The sequence below is a fragment of the Ixodes scapularis genome, unplaced genomic scaffold (assembly GCF_016920785.2).
Source record: "Ixodes scapularis isolate PalLabHiFi unplaced genomic scaffold, ASM1692078v2 PGA_scaffold2__306_contigs__length_199485367, whole genome shotgun sequence".
NCBI lineage: Eukaryota > Metazoa > Arthropoda > Arachnida > Ixodida > Ixodidae > Ixodes > Ixodes scapularis.
In genome coordinates this window covers 198891497-198905945 of record NW_024609857.1, presented here as the reverse complement: position 1 = coordinate 198905945, position 14449 = coordinate 198891497, and the positions used below count along the sequence as shown (strand labels likewise).

The 14449-nt window shown below is 47.1% G+C and overlaps 2 protein-coding genes across 2 annotated transcripts in view; one reads left to right on the top strand and one right to left on the bottom strand.

Annotated features, from left to right (window-relative positions):
- The window catches only part of LOC8041177 (sarcoplasmic calcium-binding protein 1), a 308124-nt gene that overhangs the window by 93122 nt on the left and 200553 nt on the right, over positions 1 to 14449 (top strand). The gene's annotated exons all lie outside the window — the stretch shown is intronic.
- The window catches only part of LOC120838860, a 31599-nt gene that overhangs the window by 879 nt on the left and 16271 nt on the right, over positions 1 to 14449 (bottom strand). The window contains exon 2 of the mRNA XM_040208963.1: positions 109 to 2131. Within this exon, the coding sequence (XP_040064897.1) occupies positions 109 to 2131 (2023 nt within the window). The remainder of the gene's footprint in view (positions 1 to 108; positions 2132 to 14449) is intronic.

Below are 14449 nucleotides of genomic sequence, written 5' to 3'. Positions count from 1 at the left end.
AGAACAGCTTGGTGTGGCATATAATAAGCACTTCCTTCGGAGCCGTTTATCTGTTCAACCTTCTCGGCCATCCCGTTATCTGCGTACAGCCGGATAGCCTGGTCATACCTTCGCATGAGATCTGGGTTTTTGCTTAGCTTCCTTCGTAGACTTTCCAGGCGCTTCCACGCCACATCTCGGTTGCATTCTAGTTGCACGTCCGTTTTCCAAGAGAGGCCAACCTCGTACCTTCCCTTCGTCTTGGCGATGCTTGCTTCAAAGCGTCGCATGATGTCATTATCTGACTGATCTCGGTCCGTCTCTTCGAGTAATCCCACACTTTCAAGCTCCCAGAATCTCCTCAAGATGGATGGTTCTTGTTCGTCTACAGCAGATATGAGCACTATCACCTGGGAATAATTAACAGTATCGGAAGTCAACTGTGTGGATCCATGTATTGCCCAGCCAAAGGCGGTTTCCACTGCGGTGAGGCTGTTGCTCAGTCGTTGGATCCTTCCTGTTATACATTCCCAGTAATGTTCCGATCCCAGTAGTATCGCTACTCCGCCACAGTCCAGTCCGTTCACGTCGTCACCCGAAGTAAGCCCGAGTTCTTCCATTTTTCCAATGACGTCCTTCTCAGGGCCAGGGAGTTCTTGCTCGGAGATGGAATGCGTCTCGAGGGCGTCGATCTTGTATTCCTTGCCACTGTGTTGGTTGCGCAGAATCACTTGGACTCTGCGGTACGTTCGTTCCCTATTCTTGCCTCCGAACACTCCGACCGTCAGGATCTCGGTCCCGAGCAGTTTGCAACCGAAACTCCTCGATAACTCTTTCGTGATGAAGGAGCGCTGGCTACCACTGTCAAAGGGAATTCGAGCTCGCTTTTTCCTGTTTTTGCCTTCCACCACCGCAGTAACCGTTTGTAAGAGTACTGCCGGCTTGTTTTCTTCGTTTACATGTAGGCTAACTGGTGCTTCGTCTTTCTTTTGCTGTGCGTTGAATCCGTCGGCAGATCGTCTCCGAGTATAATCTGGGTCGCACATGCTGGAGGTATGTCTGCCTCGGCACCTGTTGCAGCAGGGTGTACCTCGACAGATCCTTGCCATGTGCCCCACTTTCGTGCACCGGAAGCATCTCTGGGCGTTTTGTAGCCTGCGCGTCTTTTCAGCTAGCGTTATCCTTGAGTTGCAGTCGGGTGTTCCATGCTTTTTTGAACTGCAGAAGAAACATTCGAGACCTTCCAAAACACCATGCAGAGCCGTAGCAGTAGAGGTTCGTGGCATGTCGGGATCTGTAGACGTCTTCTGCGCCTCGCGCTTGGTGAAATGGGGTGTAGACTTACCACCAACCTCCTCTGGCCGTTCTTTAGATGCCTTTTCCTGACTCTCCACCTCGATGTGCAGAAACTCGAGGAGAGTCCGAAGCGCTCTCGGATGTGTGCGATCTGTGGTAGGTCCTAAAGTTGTCTGTGACGCTGGTGCAGATCTACTGGTGGTGGCACTCTCAGCCTCACCCTGCAGTGTCTTTCGGTGGTATTCGATGGTCATTTCTCTTGGGAGCGCTCGAAGGAGCACCGGGTAAAGCATTGAACAGTAGGATTCTTCGCTCACGCCCAGTGCCTTGAGACCCCGGATGCGAGCTTGCAGGCTATCATACAATCGCCGCAGGATTCTGACGTTGCGCTGAGGTGGAACACGTTGTATGTCCATGAGGCTTTCCATGTGATCCTGGATTAGCGCTTCTTGATTCCCGAACCGCCGCTGTAGGAGTTCGATGGCGTCTGCGTAGCACTCTGCTGTGGGCTGAAGTCCATCAATGGCTGCCGCTCCATCCCCTGTTAGTGCCGCCTTTAAGTAGTTAAACTTGTCGCACGATGTCAAGTCGGGGTTTTGGTGGATTGCGGCATCAAACTGGTTCCAGAAAGGCAGCCAGTTTTTCAGATGTCCGTTGAACTTGATTAGTTCCAGCTTTGGAAGTCTGACCTTTTTTGATGTTGATGCTGCCAGTCTGTCTCCGTTTTCGTTCAACTGACTGGCACTGGCGGAATGCCCCGCTCCCGTCGAGCGCCTTAACTGGCTCTTCAGCTTGGTTATGTATATGACAATCTTGTCTGCGTACTCAACGACTTGCGCGGATTCAGCATCTTCGTCTAGTTCCGAAACAAGAGGTTCGATGGCGGAATCGACGTTGTTAAGTTGGCCCTGAGCTTGTGTCAGGCGTTCAATGAGCATCTTTAGCTCAGCTACGTTCGGTCCTGGGGCCCTTAGCAACCCTTCCGCGTCGTTCACCAGTCGAGTTACCTGTGACCGGATGGCCTTGCGTTTTTTCTTGAGGTCTTCGATTGTACGTGAAGAGTCAATCACGTTCCAGCTTTGAAGTATCCGCAGCGATGTCAGTCCCGGGTTTCGGCACCAATTTTTGTTGCAGTCGCTGCGGGTCGTCACAGTAATCGTTTCATTGTCACACAACGAGCAACGCTTTAATATTTACACCGCTGAGAATAATACATCGGCATTCGAAAGCTTGCAAGGTCAAAACGTTCAATCGTTCACGTTCATCGTCGTCGTCGTCCTTCTTTTCCTTTTCCCCGCTTTTCGTACGCACGTGCCGGGGCAGCTTAGCAGACTTCTTTCTTTTCTGCTTCTACTCCCTGTTCGTCTAACGCGAACAGAGGGTTATCCGACGTTAGTTGCAACAGGTAGAGCGGGAGAAGCGGGTACAGCTCGAGGCGCAGGTGGGAGACTTGATTAAGAGGCCCGAAGCGGATGTGGAGGAGATGACCAGGGAATGGGAAAGTAAGGTAGAGAGCGTGGCGGGAGAGCTGAGAGGAGAACGGGAACAGAGAGGTGAGCTTGAGCGACAGGTAGAGGAGCTTAGACAGGGAAAAGAGTGGAAGGTGGAGTTGGAGGAGCATAAGAAGAAGTGTGAGGAGATGGTGCAGAAACTGAGAGGAGTAGTTAATAAGGAAAAGGGGGAGGTGGCAGAGAAGACGGCGGGGGGGTGGCAGACATAGGGGGCCAGTTAAATAGTGATGAGGTGTTTGACTGTGTAGGAAAGGAGCTGCACAGCTGTATAGTGCTGCAGTAGAGCAGGGTTCGAGGAAGGCAGCAGAAGTTGAGGCAGAGAAAGCACAGATAACTGGAGGGGGTGAAGACAGGCAGTCGGGGGTTAAGAGGGTGCTGGTGGTAGGGGACTCAAACATAACAAAGGTTAGGGAGGGGCTGCTGGACAGAATGAAAGGGGATGGGAGGATAAATGTAGTGGCTCAGTCAGAAAAGTGCACTGTAAACGCTATGGCCAAAGCGAATAAGGTGGTGTGGGAAAACAGGGAGGGAGAGAACCTAGTTGTAGTACACGGAGGACTAAATGATGTGTTAAATGGACGGAGCCAGAACCTCGCCAGGCAGATAGAGTTGGGGTTACGTAGGCAAAGGGACGTCTCCGAGACTGTACATGCGCAAATATGCACCGTCCCAGAGGTCTGGGGACAGTCTTTGCAGATAGAGAAGCGGGTGGTGGAAGCTAACCTGGTGATAAGGGGGTTGAGCCGACGATTTGTGTACGGAGTAATGGAAGTAAACAGGGTGGTGTACGAGACTCGCTCCGACCCTTTTACATGGGGCATCCACTACAGTGGAACCACTGGGAGCATGGTAGGTGATAGGATTGGACGTCACATCGTACATTTTTTGGGGGTCCCGGAGCCCTGAGGGTGCCATTGTGAATGGGGGCCAAAATGTAGATACAGAGGGGAGGGTTTCGGAGGGTGAGAGGAAGCCTCGCAGGACTAGGAAAAAGAAACAGCTTAACATAGGGTTCATAAACATGCAGGGGGACAGGAACAGAATAAAGTGGGAGGAGATTGAGGAGCAATTAGAGAGCGAAAAACTTTGGAGTGTATGGATTAGCAGAAACACATCTGAGGGATATGGAAGAACCACCATGCATACCGGGATATCTTTAGATGGCATGCAACCGGGCCAAAGGGGCAACGCAAGGGAGGGGGATTAGGGGTGTTAGTTAAGGGTCATGACTAGGAAAGGGAACTAGAGGGCTGCAGGGAACACATGTGGGTCAAAGGCAATATTGGGGGTTTGGACACAATCCTGGGTTTTGTGTATCTAAAAACAGGGAGTGATGCAGGGGAGGAAAATGCAGAACACTTGACATGTATATCAGGAGACGTTAGGGAAATCGGTACTAACAAGGAAATAATTATCTTAACCCTACCGAAAAATCCGGTATAAATTTTCGCTATCCGGATTATGGAACCGGAAATCTATCTGGATTCTATCTGGAATCTGTCTGAAATTTCTGTCTTCCGAAATTATTCCTTTGTCTGCAATCGGGATTTCGGGTTTCCAGTAACAAAGTTCCGGTTCCATACTCCGGATAGTGAAAAGTTATACCGGATTTTTCGGTAGGGAAGGGACATGAATGCACATCTGGAAGACTTTGATGGACATACAGACACAACAGGGAGGACGTTAGAGGAGTTCTGCAAAGCTCTTGATCTGGTATTGGTTAATGCTCAGGTAAAATGTGATGGAAAAATAACATGCGAAAGAAAGAACTCTCACTCGACTATTGACTACTGTTTAATGTCGCGTAAGATATGCAACAGATTAGGAGGCATGGAAATAGATGAGGAAGGCACAAAAAGTCTGGGGAGCGGCCATTAAAGAATCAAGATCAGATTTAGAACAGTCAAACCAGAAATGCAAAATCAGAAACAAGAAGAGAGAAATAACTTAAATGATAAACAACTACAGGAGGTATCTAAGCGAATTGAGAACATAGTACCCAAGCAACCGGAAAAAGAATGGACATATGAAGACTTAATTAGTGTTTTCAAAGAAGAGTTAGAGAAATATTGAATCAAACAAGGAGGAAGAAAACTGAAACCCAAGCTCAAAAGATGGTGGGATTAAAGGCCGCAATATCGAGACGCCAGGCGGCATCTAAAGAACACAGATAAGCAAAGAAAAAGGGGGCCACACTAGCTGAAATAGCGTCAAAATGGGAGGAATTTCAGGAAAGAAAGCGGGAGGCATCAGCATTAATACAGGCCAAAATTGGGAGGGCAGGGGTCCAGTGGATGATAGAGATAAGCCAGAAGGATAGGAATGCGGCAAAGAGGTTTTGGGAACACATCAGTGCGCAGGGAAAAAAGATCGAGGGGTACTAGCAGATACTAACCACACAGGAAGGGACAAAGGTAGAGGGGGAAGAGGCAAGAGAATACAATATACATACAATCGAAGCAGCATTTTCGGAGTTAGAATTAAATCAGGCCTTAGGGAATGGTAGCGTCTACACAACACAAGGTGAGGATCTTAGTGAAGAAGAGGAAATGATTACTGGGGAGTGGGAGAAAGCACAAGGAATGGTTCTGGCTGGAACTGCGACAGGTCCAGACGGCATACCAGTGAGGTTGATAAAAGTTCTAGGCAAAACAAGCGAATTGAAACTAAGGCAGGTGATTGACCAGATACTTCTGGGAGGGGAGGTACCCAATGACTGGAAATCGAGCAGGATGAGATTATTATATAAGGGCAAGGGAGACAAAGACAGTGTCAAATCATTCCGACCAATCACAGTAACTTCTGTAATATACAGGCTACCTATGAAAATCGGAAAAAGAAGAATGGAAGAATGGGCAGAGAGAAAGCATATTATAGGGGAGCTTCAAAACGGTATCAGGAAAAATAGACGACTAGATGATAATTTATTCGTAATCACTCAGTGCATAGGGATAGCAGTGACAAGTCAAAGGCCATTATGGGTACCATTTTTAGACATCAAAGGGGCATATGACAATGTGAATCAGGAAAAACTCTGGAGCCAACTGAAGAGATATGGACTAAAGGGAACCATTGTTAAGTTTCTTGAACGGGTTTATGCGTAGAATAGGGTGGTTATAACATGGGAAGCCAAAACTACAAGACCAGCAGCAATAAAAAGAGGTCTTACACAGGGTTGCCCATTGTCTCCCCTGCTCTTTATGATATACCTCAGTGAGATGGAAAAAAGGTTAGAACGATGCAACCTAGGTTTTGGCCTGACTTACATGGAGGAAGGCGAGACGCGACAGAACAGCACACGACAAAACAGCACGCGACAAAACAGCACGGTCAAAACAGCACGCGTCGAAACAGCACATTGTCAAAACAGCACGGCGACAAAACAGCACGGCGACAAAACAGCATGCGTCAAAATAGCACGCGACAAAACAGCACAGCGTCAAAACGGCAGGGCGACAAAAGAGCACGTGCCAAAACAGCACGGCGTCAAAATAGCACGCGACAAAACGGCACGCATATACCAACTTCGAGCGCGCTTTTCACCTCTCTCTGCGCGAATAATTTCGAACCTTCTTGACCCTTTCATTTTTTGGCGCTAGGTTATAAAGGATGGGGGCATACTTGAAGAGATTGGGTAGTTAGAGGTGATATCTTCGCGTCGATGTTGGCCGCGTTGTCTGGTCTTTTTTGTAGGACCAGCGAAAGCGGAAAAGTTATTGGGAAAAAGAAATTCATAAATTACCACTTATGCGTAGAACGCCCTCCCCCCCCCCCGCCCCCCCCCCCCCCCCACTCCCCCCCCCCCAAAAAAAAAAAAAAGAAAAAAAAGCGGGAGATGCGTTGATTACAGATGCATTGATAGAACCGGTAAGGATAAGGTGACTTTAATATCGAGCGTATTCAAGGTGTACCATGGGCACCGATATGCGCGGTTCATCCGCCGTGAATAAAATGTCCAGGAAACACGCGGCTGCAGCTTGCAGGCGAGAAGTCGTTTTGAATTAAATTCACAGATTATTTCCGACGAAGGCCTCGATCGAGGGGAAACCGGTGAAGCAGAAACATGCCACAGCCACAATACTGCTGCCGTACAGCATGGGCTGAGCACACTGTTGCCGCACACCCTTTCTGTTTTTTTTTTTTTTTTTTTTTGTTTTAACAATAACGACAACATTAATTCGTTTTTTTTTTGTTTTGTTTTTTTTTTGTTCTGTAGACGACATTGCCACCAAACTTGCGCGTCAAAATTAGCAGAACTGCTCAAGCAATCGTCAGAATACCGACTAGCGGGGGCTTCGGTACTGCCCAGGGAGCCTTCACGTGCGCATCGAGTATACTCCCCACTCCGAACTCGCTCCCAAGAGAGGGTATCCGACAAATTGGCCCTCCACGAGTTGGCTTTCGACGAATCGGCCTTGACCCTTTATTTCTCTTACAGGGCCTACTTTGAGACATACATTTTTTTAACTACATACGCTATATTTAGGGTTCAGCGTTTTCGGCTTAAACCGAATAAAACCGGTAAAAGTACGCCGAACTAATTTTTTCAAATTCGGTTTTAACTGAAAAAGGTCATTATTTTCGAGGGAGTTGGGGGGGGGGGGGGGGGGTATGACTCATTACTGATCGTATGCCACTTTCTTTCACAGTTTTTAGCTTGTCTCCGAGGTCGGCTCAACGTTCAACAAACGCTCTAGGGGCCCAAGGGTCTTCAGGACGATATCTGGGTTTTTCACCTGATATGAATTTCTGTACCGAATTCTTCGTTCAAAGAAGAGAATTTAATCCTGAACTGAACAATGAAAATCAAGGACGTCCGTAAATGCCGCACATTTTTAACACTCCTAGCTCCCGTCTACTAGAGGAGGGCATACATACGACTGCTTTATTGTCGTTTCTGTGGTCGGCGCTAATTTACCACCCCTCGCAGTCGTGAAAATGGGGAAAAAAACGCACTAAGTACAATGCTTGCAAATTTCTGGATTTCGATATTTGCCTCTCCGACCGAAGTGGTAGTGAAGCTCATGTTCGTCCAGTGTACGTACAAATACGAGCACCTGACGATAATGTCAGATCACGATAGGGTCCCAGTGCGCCTTGCAGAACAGGTCACGTCGGCTGCCACAGACAGCAACAAATAAGAAAATCAATACCTGGTTGACTCACTTTATATTTTAAACAAACGCTTTTAAATAGTGCATTCTCGTCTGTATACTGGTTTTCGTCAATAAACCGGAAAGAACCGAGAAGTTTATGAGTCTACAAATATTCACCGCAATAAACCGAAAATTTTTGTTTGGTAAACTTTTTCGTAAACCTTGGACAGCTTTCTGAAAATATTCACGCGTATTCGACCCGTCGTGCAGAATGTTGGGAGGTGGTCACTGCAAGAACAAACTATGGCACACAAATGCTCAAACATACTATCCCAAGAATATTTAACTTACTTTAAGATGAAGGATTTAATTCAGTGCATTGTCCCTTAAAGAAATTAGACTAATTTTCCATGGCCAAGAATCCGAGACATTCGGTTTAGTTCCATTCCGCGACGACATGTGGCGCCTAAGCCCCGAGCGAAATCCCTTTTCCAATTTCCAATGTGCCCTCTGTTTCCGCCCGCACCGCCAATCTTATCTTCGAATCCGGAGAGGAGACATCGTAATGCAGCAAGGGCATAGCACTGATAACACGCTCAAGACAGCTCCGAACCTCGGAACCTCTCAAGGTCACAGCTGGGCGCGCCTAGCGCAGACGTGCAATGTGGAATTGCTTCTCCCGCAGTCAATGTGCATTCTAAAGTGATAAGCTAACGCTCAAGACTATTGCTCCATCGCTAAAAGCCAAATTTAAACCGAGCAAAGTTAAAGCTATACTTTGTCTCACCTTAGCACGGACTGGCCCCAAAGGCTGCTCTAGCACGAGACGGTAGCCTTGATTGGCATTCGCGCCACACGAGTCCTCGTGCAGCCGCCGAGGTGTCGTCGAAACACGCGACCAACAATAGCCCATGCTAAGGTTAGACGAAGTATTGAAGCGCGAGCCGAATCCTCTGCGTTTTCCTACCTCGCACCTACAGTGTACTAGAATATTCTAGTACACTGTATCGCACCGGCGGTAGTGCATCGGACATAAGGTAAAACGATGCTAAAAGTGCTCTGTTTCAGGCTCGGCTTTCTCTTATCACTGGGGCCTGTTAGAGAGGGTCTTCTGGCTTAGGGCACCTTGGCTCAGGCTAAACTTTGTCTCACCTCAGCATGGACTATTGTTAGCCATGCATGCTAAAGGCGCGAGCCGTTTCCTTTGAATCACTCCTCGGTGGCTGCGCGAGCGCTCGGGCAGAGAATACTTCAGTCGAGTTTGTCAAGGCTAGCCGCTCGCGCTTGCACAACCTTTTCAGTAGTACTTCGCAGTCTCACATTAACATGGACTAACCACGGAGGCTGCGCTAGAGTGAGACGGCAGCCCTGACTGCGTAGATTGGCATCCTCGCAGTACGAGTGCTCGCGCAGCTGCCGAGGCGTCATCCAAAGCGATTACCCCAGGCTTTTATTGCGCGTGGTTGCTAAAAAGACACAATTATAGCTTTGGCCGTGATACGGTGGAATATGCACGTCAGCTATTTATTTGTCTGTTTGTAAACAAGCTCACTATGGTGGGTAACAGCTCAAGAGTGCAGTGGAAGCTCCGCCTTCAGCGCGCGCTCCTTGCCTTCCGCCGCGCTTTGGCTGCGCGTGCACACTTGTGATATCAAGGCCACAAAGCTCGTGCTGTAAGCGGAGCTTCCACTGCACTCTTGAGCTGTCACAGACTATGGAGTCCACTAATGGCGAACCCCTGCGCGCTTCCGGATTCGAACTTTTTTCCGTTTTGTTCCACGTCATTTTGCTTTCTGTACAGCTCGCAAGTACAAGGGTGGTTTGATAAGTTTGGTAAATTTATACGATGAACTATTCAATGGATGACACCATGGCTGGCAAGTGTCATTCTTCAAACTAACCCAGGCTAGCTTCCAGACGGGAGCGAAGCGCTGTTCATGTTTGACAGACGGTTGAAGCGAACACTGTAGCGCTCGCCACAATGGAAAAAAACAAAAAAAAAAACCCTGTGCAATGATCAAGCACGTTTGTTTTAAAAATGTTAACGTCCACGTATCAAAACCGAGTTGCATGAAGTTCATGGGGACCCTTATTCAACGTTGAAGGCTGTTTAGTTCTGGGTTCATTGGAGTAAACGTGGCAGAACGTTCCCTGAAGATGAAGCGCGCTCCGGACGCCGAGTTGAGGTCACCACGACGGATATTGTTGAATAAATTCATAATATAATAATTGGAGGACAGTCGAGTGAATGTGCACAAGACTGCTGAGACCATAGGCATCTCAAAATAACGTGTGCACAAAACCCTTTACAAAAAGCTGTGTGCGCGATGGGTACCAGCACCACCTCCTAGATAAGAAGGCCGTAGTGCTGATAATTTTTTTCCACAGAAAAAGGCCGATCGTGGGCCGTGATTGGACGCGAGGGCTGCATCAGCGTCTCGTGTCTAATCAGAGAGACGGACGCAGCGCTCGTATCCAATCACCGCCAGCGATCGGCCTTCTTCTGTGACGAAAAATTATCAGCACTACGGCCTTGTGATCTAGGAGGTGTTGGTACCAGACCGTTCATTCACCAAGACAACGCGCTCTCCTACGAATCGACTGTGACAATGGCAAAATTGGAAGGCTTGGGCTTCGAGTTGATTCTTCATCCACCCCATTCTTCTGATATGGCGTCGTGTGTTTTATTTGTGTTCCCGAACTTGAGAAATCTGACTCTGTCGAAAAAAGTTCTCCTCGAATGAGGATGTCATTACTTCCGTCAGTTCATATTTTCTAGCCTTTAAGAAAACCTCTTTTTCTGAGAAAAAGAAAATTTAGAAACTCGCTGGGTCAAGTGGATAGTCCTCAATGGGGACTATGTTGAGAAAAGACATCAACCTTTTGTTCTAACAAAGCGTTTAACCAGCTTTTTTACCAAACTCATCAAACGACCCTTGTACGCACGTTCATATAAAGGTATAACTCGGAACACAAAACACGCTTTGCATTAGAGATGGACAAATAAGCGCATTACCAGAAGTCTACTGGGGCGCGAAACACCCTGGCGCCCTTGTGATATCAACTCACGCCGAGCGCGATGAATAGCCGTCGTTAGGTGGTACAGATAGAGACGGTACCAACGAATGGTTGGACAACACCGAGAAGGTCAGCAGGAGAAGCTCCGTCTCCACCTCGCGCTTGTCATTCTTCGTAAGTTGAAGCGTTACCAAACTTAGAGAGCTCGAGCCGGAGTTAGAGCTTCCCCTGCTGACCATATATTGTAACAAACTGTATAATATGCAAGTTTTTGCAAGTCGTGTTTCCAGGTTCAGAAAAAACTCTGCAAGTAGCCTTGAAATTGTGGTAACCCACATGACTTTAAGCCCGAGTCGAAATTTGACTAAGTTGTCTGATAGTCACAGAAACATCTGTAAGCTCTGCAGTTGGTAATATTGTGCAAGGGAGAGAAAGAGAGATACTATATGGTGCAAATAAATAAATAATTATATGCTAGTTCGCCCATATATTTTATACCTTCAGCGAAGGCGAGGGACCCGCAACATTTCCTGTTTTAGTCCTGGTTTTCTGAGAGTCCCTAACCGAGTGTGCTAGCGCGTGCTAGCTGGGGGGCATGTGGAGAGCAGAAAGATCAGGCTACAAAAACCCGGGGATCCTGGGTTCGTCCCCACCAATGAGGATGAGCATCGTACCGGCACGTGTTTGAGTTGCACAGGCTGAATTTCTCAGGTACAGCGTGAGCCAGTATCACCACCTCTCAAACGGCAGATCTAGCTCATGCGGATTTGTGTGGCTTCCTGAGCGAGGCGCAACTGCCCAAAAAACTCGTTCGGACTTAGTCGCCACAGCGAACAGTGCCGACGTTTGTTGCGAGAGACCAGATTGAAAAATTTATAGAAAAATAAATATAGGCGATATCAAAATGCTCTCCCGGAATATAGAAATAGGCATACAGAGGTACGTGATAGGGGAAAAATTAATCTTGTCAGACGATTTGTGTGGCTTCCTGAGCGAGGCGCAACTGCCCGAAAAACTCGTTCGGACTTAGTCGCCACAGCGAACAGTGCCGACGTTTGTTGCGAGAGACCAGATTGAAAAATTTATAGAAAAATAAATATAGGCGATATCAAAATGCTCTCCCGGAATATAGAAATAGGCATACAGAGGTACGTGATAGGGGAAAAATTAATCTTGTCAGACGATTTGTGTGGCTTCCTGAGCGAGGCGCAACTGCCCGAAAAACTCGTTCGGACTTAGCCGCCACAGCGAACAGTGCCGACGTTTGTTGCGAGAGACCAGATTGAAAAATTTATAGAAAAATAAATATAGGCGATATCAAAATGCTCTCCCGGAATATAGAAATAGGCATACAGAGGTACGTGATAGGGGAAAAATTAATCTTGTCAGACGATTTGTGTGGCTTCCTGAGCGAGGCGCAACTGCCCGAAAAACTCGTTCGGACTTAGTCGCCACAGCGAACAGTGCCGACGTTTGTTGCGAGAGACCAGATTGAAAAATTTATAGAAAAATAAATATAGGCGATATCAAAATGCTCTCCCGGAATATAGAAATAGGCATACAGAGGTACGTGATAGGGGAAAAATTAATCTTGTCAGACGATTTGTGTGGCTTCCTGAGCGAGGCGCAACTGCCCGAAAAACTCGTTCGGACTTAGCCGCCACAGCGAACAGTGCCGACGTTTGTTGCGAGAGACCAGATTGAAAAATTTATAGAAAAATAAATATAGGCGATATCAAAATGCTCTCCCGGAATATAGAAATAGGCATACAGAGGTACGTGATAGGGGAAAAATTAATCTTGTCAGACGATTTGTGTGGCTTCCTGAGCGAGGCGCAACTGCCCGAAAAACTCGTTCGGACTTAGTCGCCACAGCGAACAGTGCCGACGTTTGTTGCGAGAGACCAGATTGAAAAATTTATAGAAAAATAAATATAGGCGATATCAAAATGCTCTCCCGGAATATAGAAATAGGCATACAGAGGTACGTGATAGGGGAAAAATTAATCTTGTCAGACGATTTGTGTGGCTTCCTGAGCGAGGCGCAACTGCCCGAAAAACTCGTTCGGACTTAGCCGCCACAGCGAACAGTGCCGACGTTTGTTGCGAGAGACCAGATTGAAAAATTTATAGAAAAATAAATATAGGCGATATCAAAATGCTCTCCCGGAATATAGAAATAGGCATACAGAGGTACGTGATAGGGGAAAAATTAATCTTGTCAGACGATTTGTGTGGCTTCCTGAGCGAGGCGCAACTGCCCGAAAAACTCGTTCGGACTTAGTCGCCACAGCGAACAGTGCCGACGTTTGTTGCGAGAGACCAGATTGAAAAATTTATAGAAAAATAAATATAGGCGATATCAAAATGCTCTCCCGGAATATAGAAATAGGCATACAGAGGTACGTGATAGGGGAAAAATTAATCTTGTCAGACGATTTGTGTGGCTTCCTGAGCGAGGCGCAACTGCCCGAAAAACTCGTTCGGACTTAGTCGCCACAGCGAACAGTGCCGACGTTTGTTGCGAGAGACCAGATTGAAAAATTTATAGAAAAATAAATATAGGCGATATCAAAATGCTCTCCCGGAATATAGAAATAGGCATACAGAGGTACGTGATAGGGGAAAAATTAATCTTGTCAGACGATTTGTGTGGCTTCCTGAGCGAGGCGCAACTGCCCGAAAAACTCGTTCGGACTTAGTCGCCACAGCGAACAGTGCCGACGTTTGTTGCGAGAGACCAGATTGAAAAATTTATAGAAAAATAAATATAGGCGATATCAAAATGCTCTCCCGGAATATAGAAATAGGCATACAGAGGTACGTGATAGGGGAAAAATTAATCTTGTCAGACGATTTGTGTGGCTTCCTGAGCGAGGCGCAACTGCCCGAAAAACTCGTTCGGACTTAGTCGCCACAGCGAACAGTGCCGACGTTTGTTGCGAGAGACCAGATTGAAAAATTTATAGAAAAATAAATATAGGCGATATCAAAATGCTCTCCCGGAATATAGAAATAGGCATACAGAGGTACGTGATAGGGGAAAAATTAATCTTGTCAGACGATTTGTGTGGCTTCCTGAGCGAGGCGCAACTGCCCGAAAAACTCGTTCGGACTTAGTCGCCACAGCGAACAGTGCCGACGTTTGTTGCGAGAGACCAGATTGAAAAATTTATAGAAAAATAAATATAGGCGATATCAAAATGCTCTCCCGGAATATAGAAATAGGCATACAGAGGTACGTGATAGGGGAAAAATTAATCTTGTCAGACGATTTGTGTGGCTTCCTGAGCGAGGCGCAACTGCCCGAAAAACTCGTTCGGACTTAGTCGCCACAGCGAACAGTGCCGACGTTTGTTGCGAGAGACCAGATTGAAAACTTTATAGAAAAATAAATATAGGCGATATCAAAATGCTCTCCCGGAATATAGAAATAGGCATACAGAGGTACGTGATAGGGGAAAAATTAATCTTGTCAGACGATTTGTGTGGCTTCCTGAGCGAGGCGCAACTGCCCGAAAAACTCGTTCGGACTTAGCCGCCACAGCG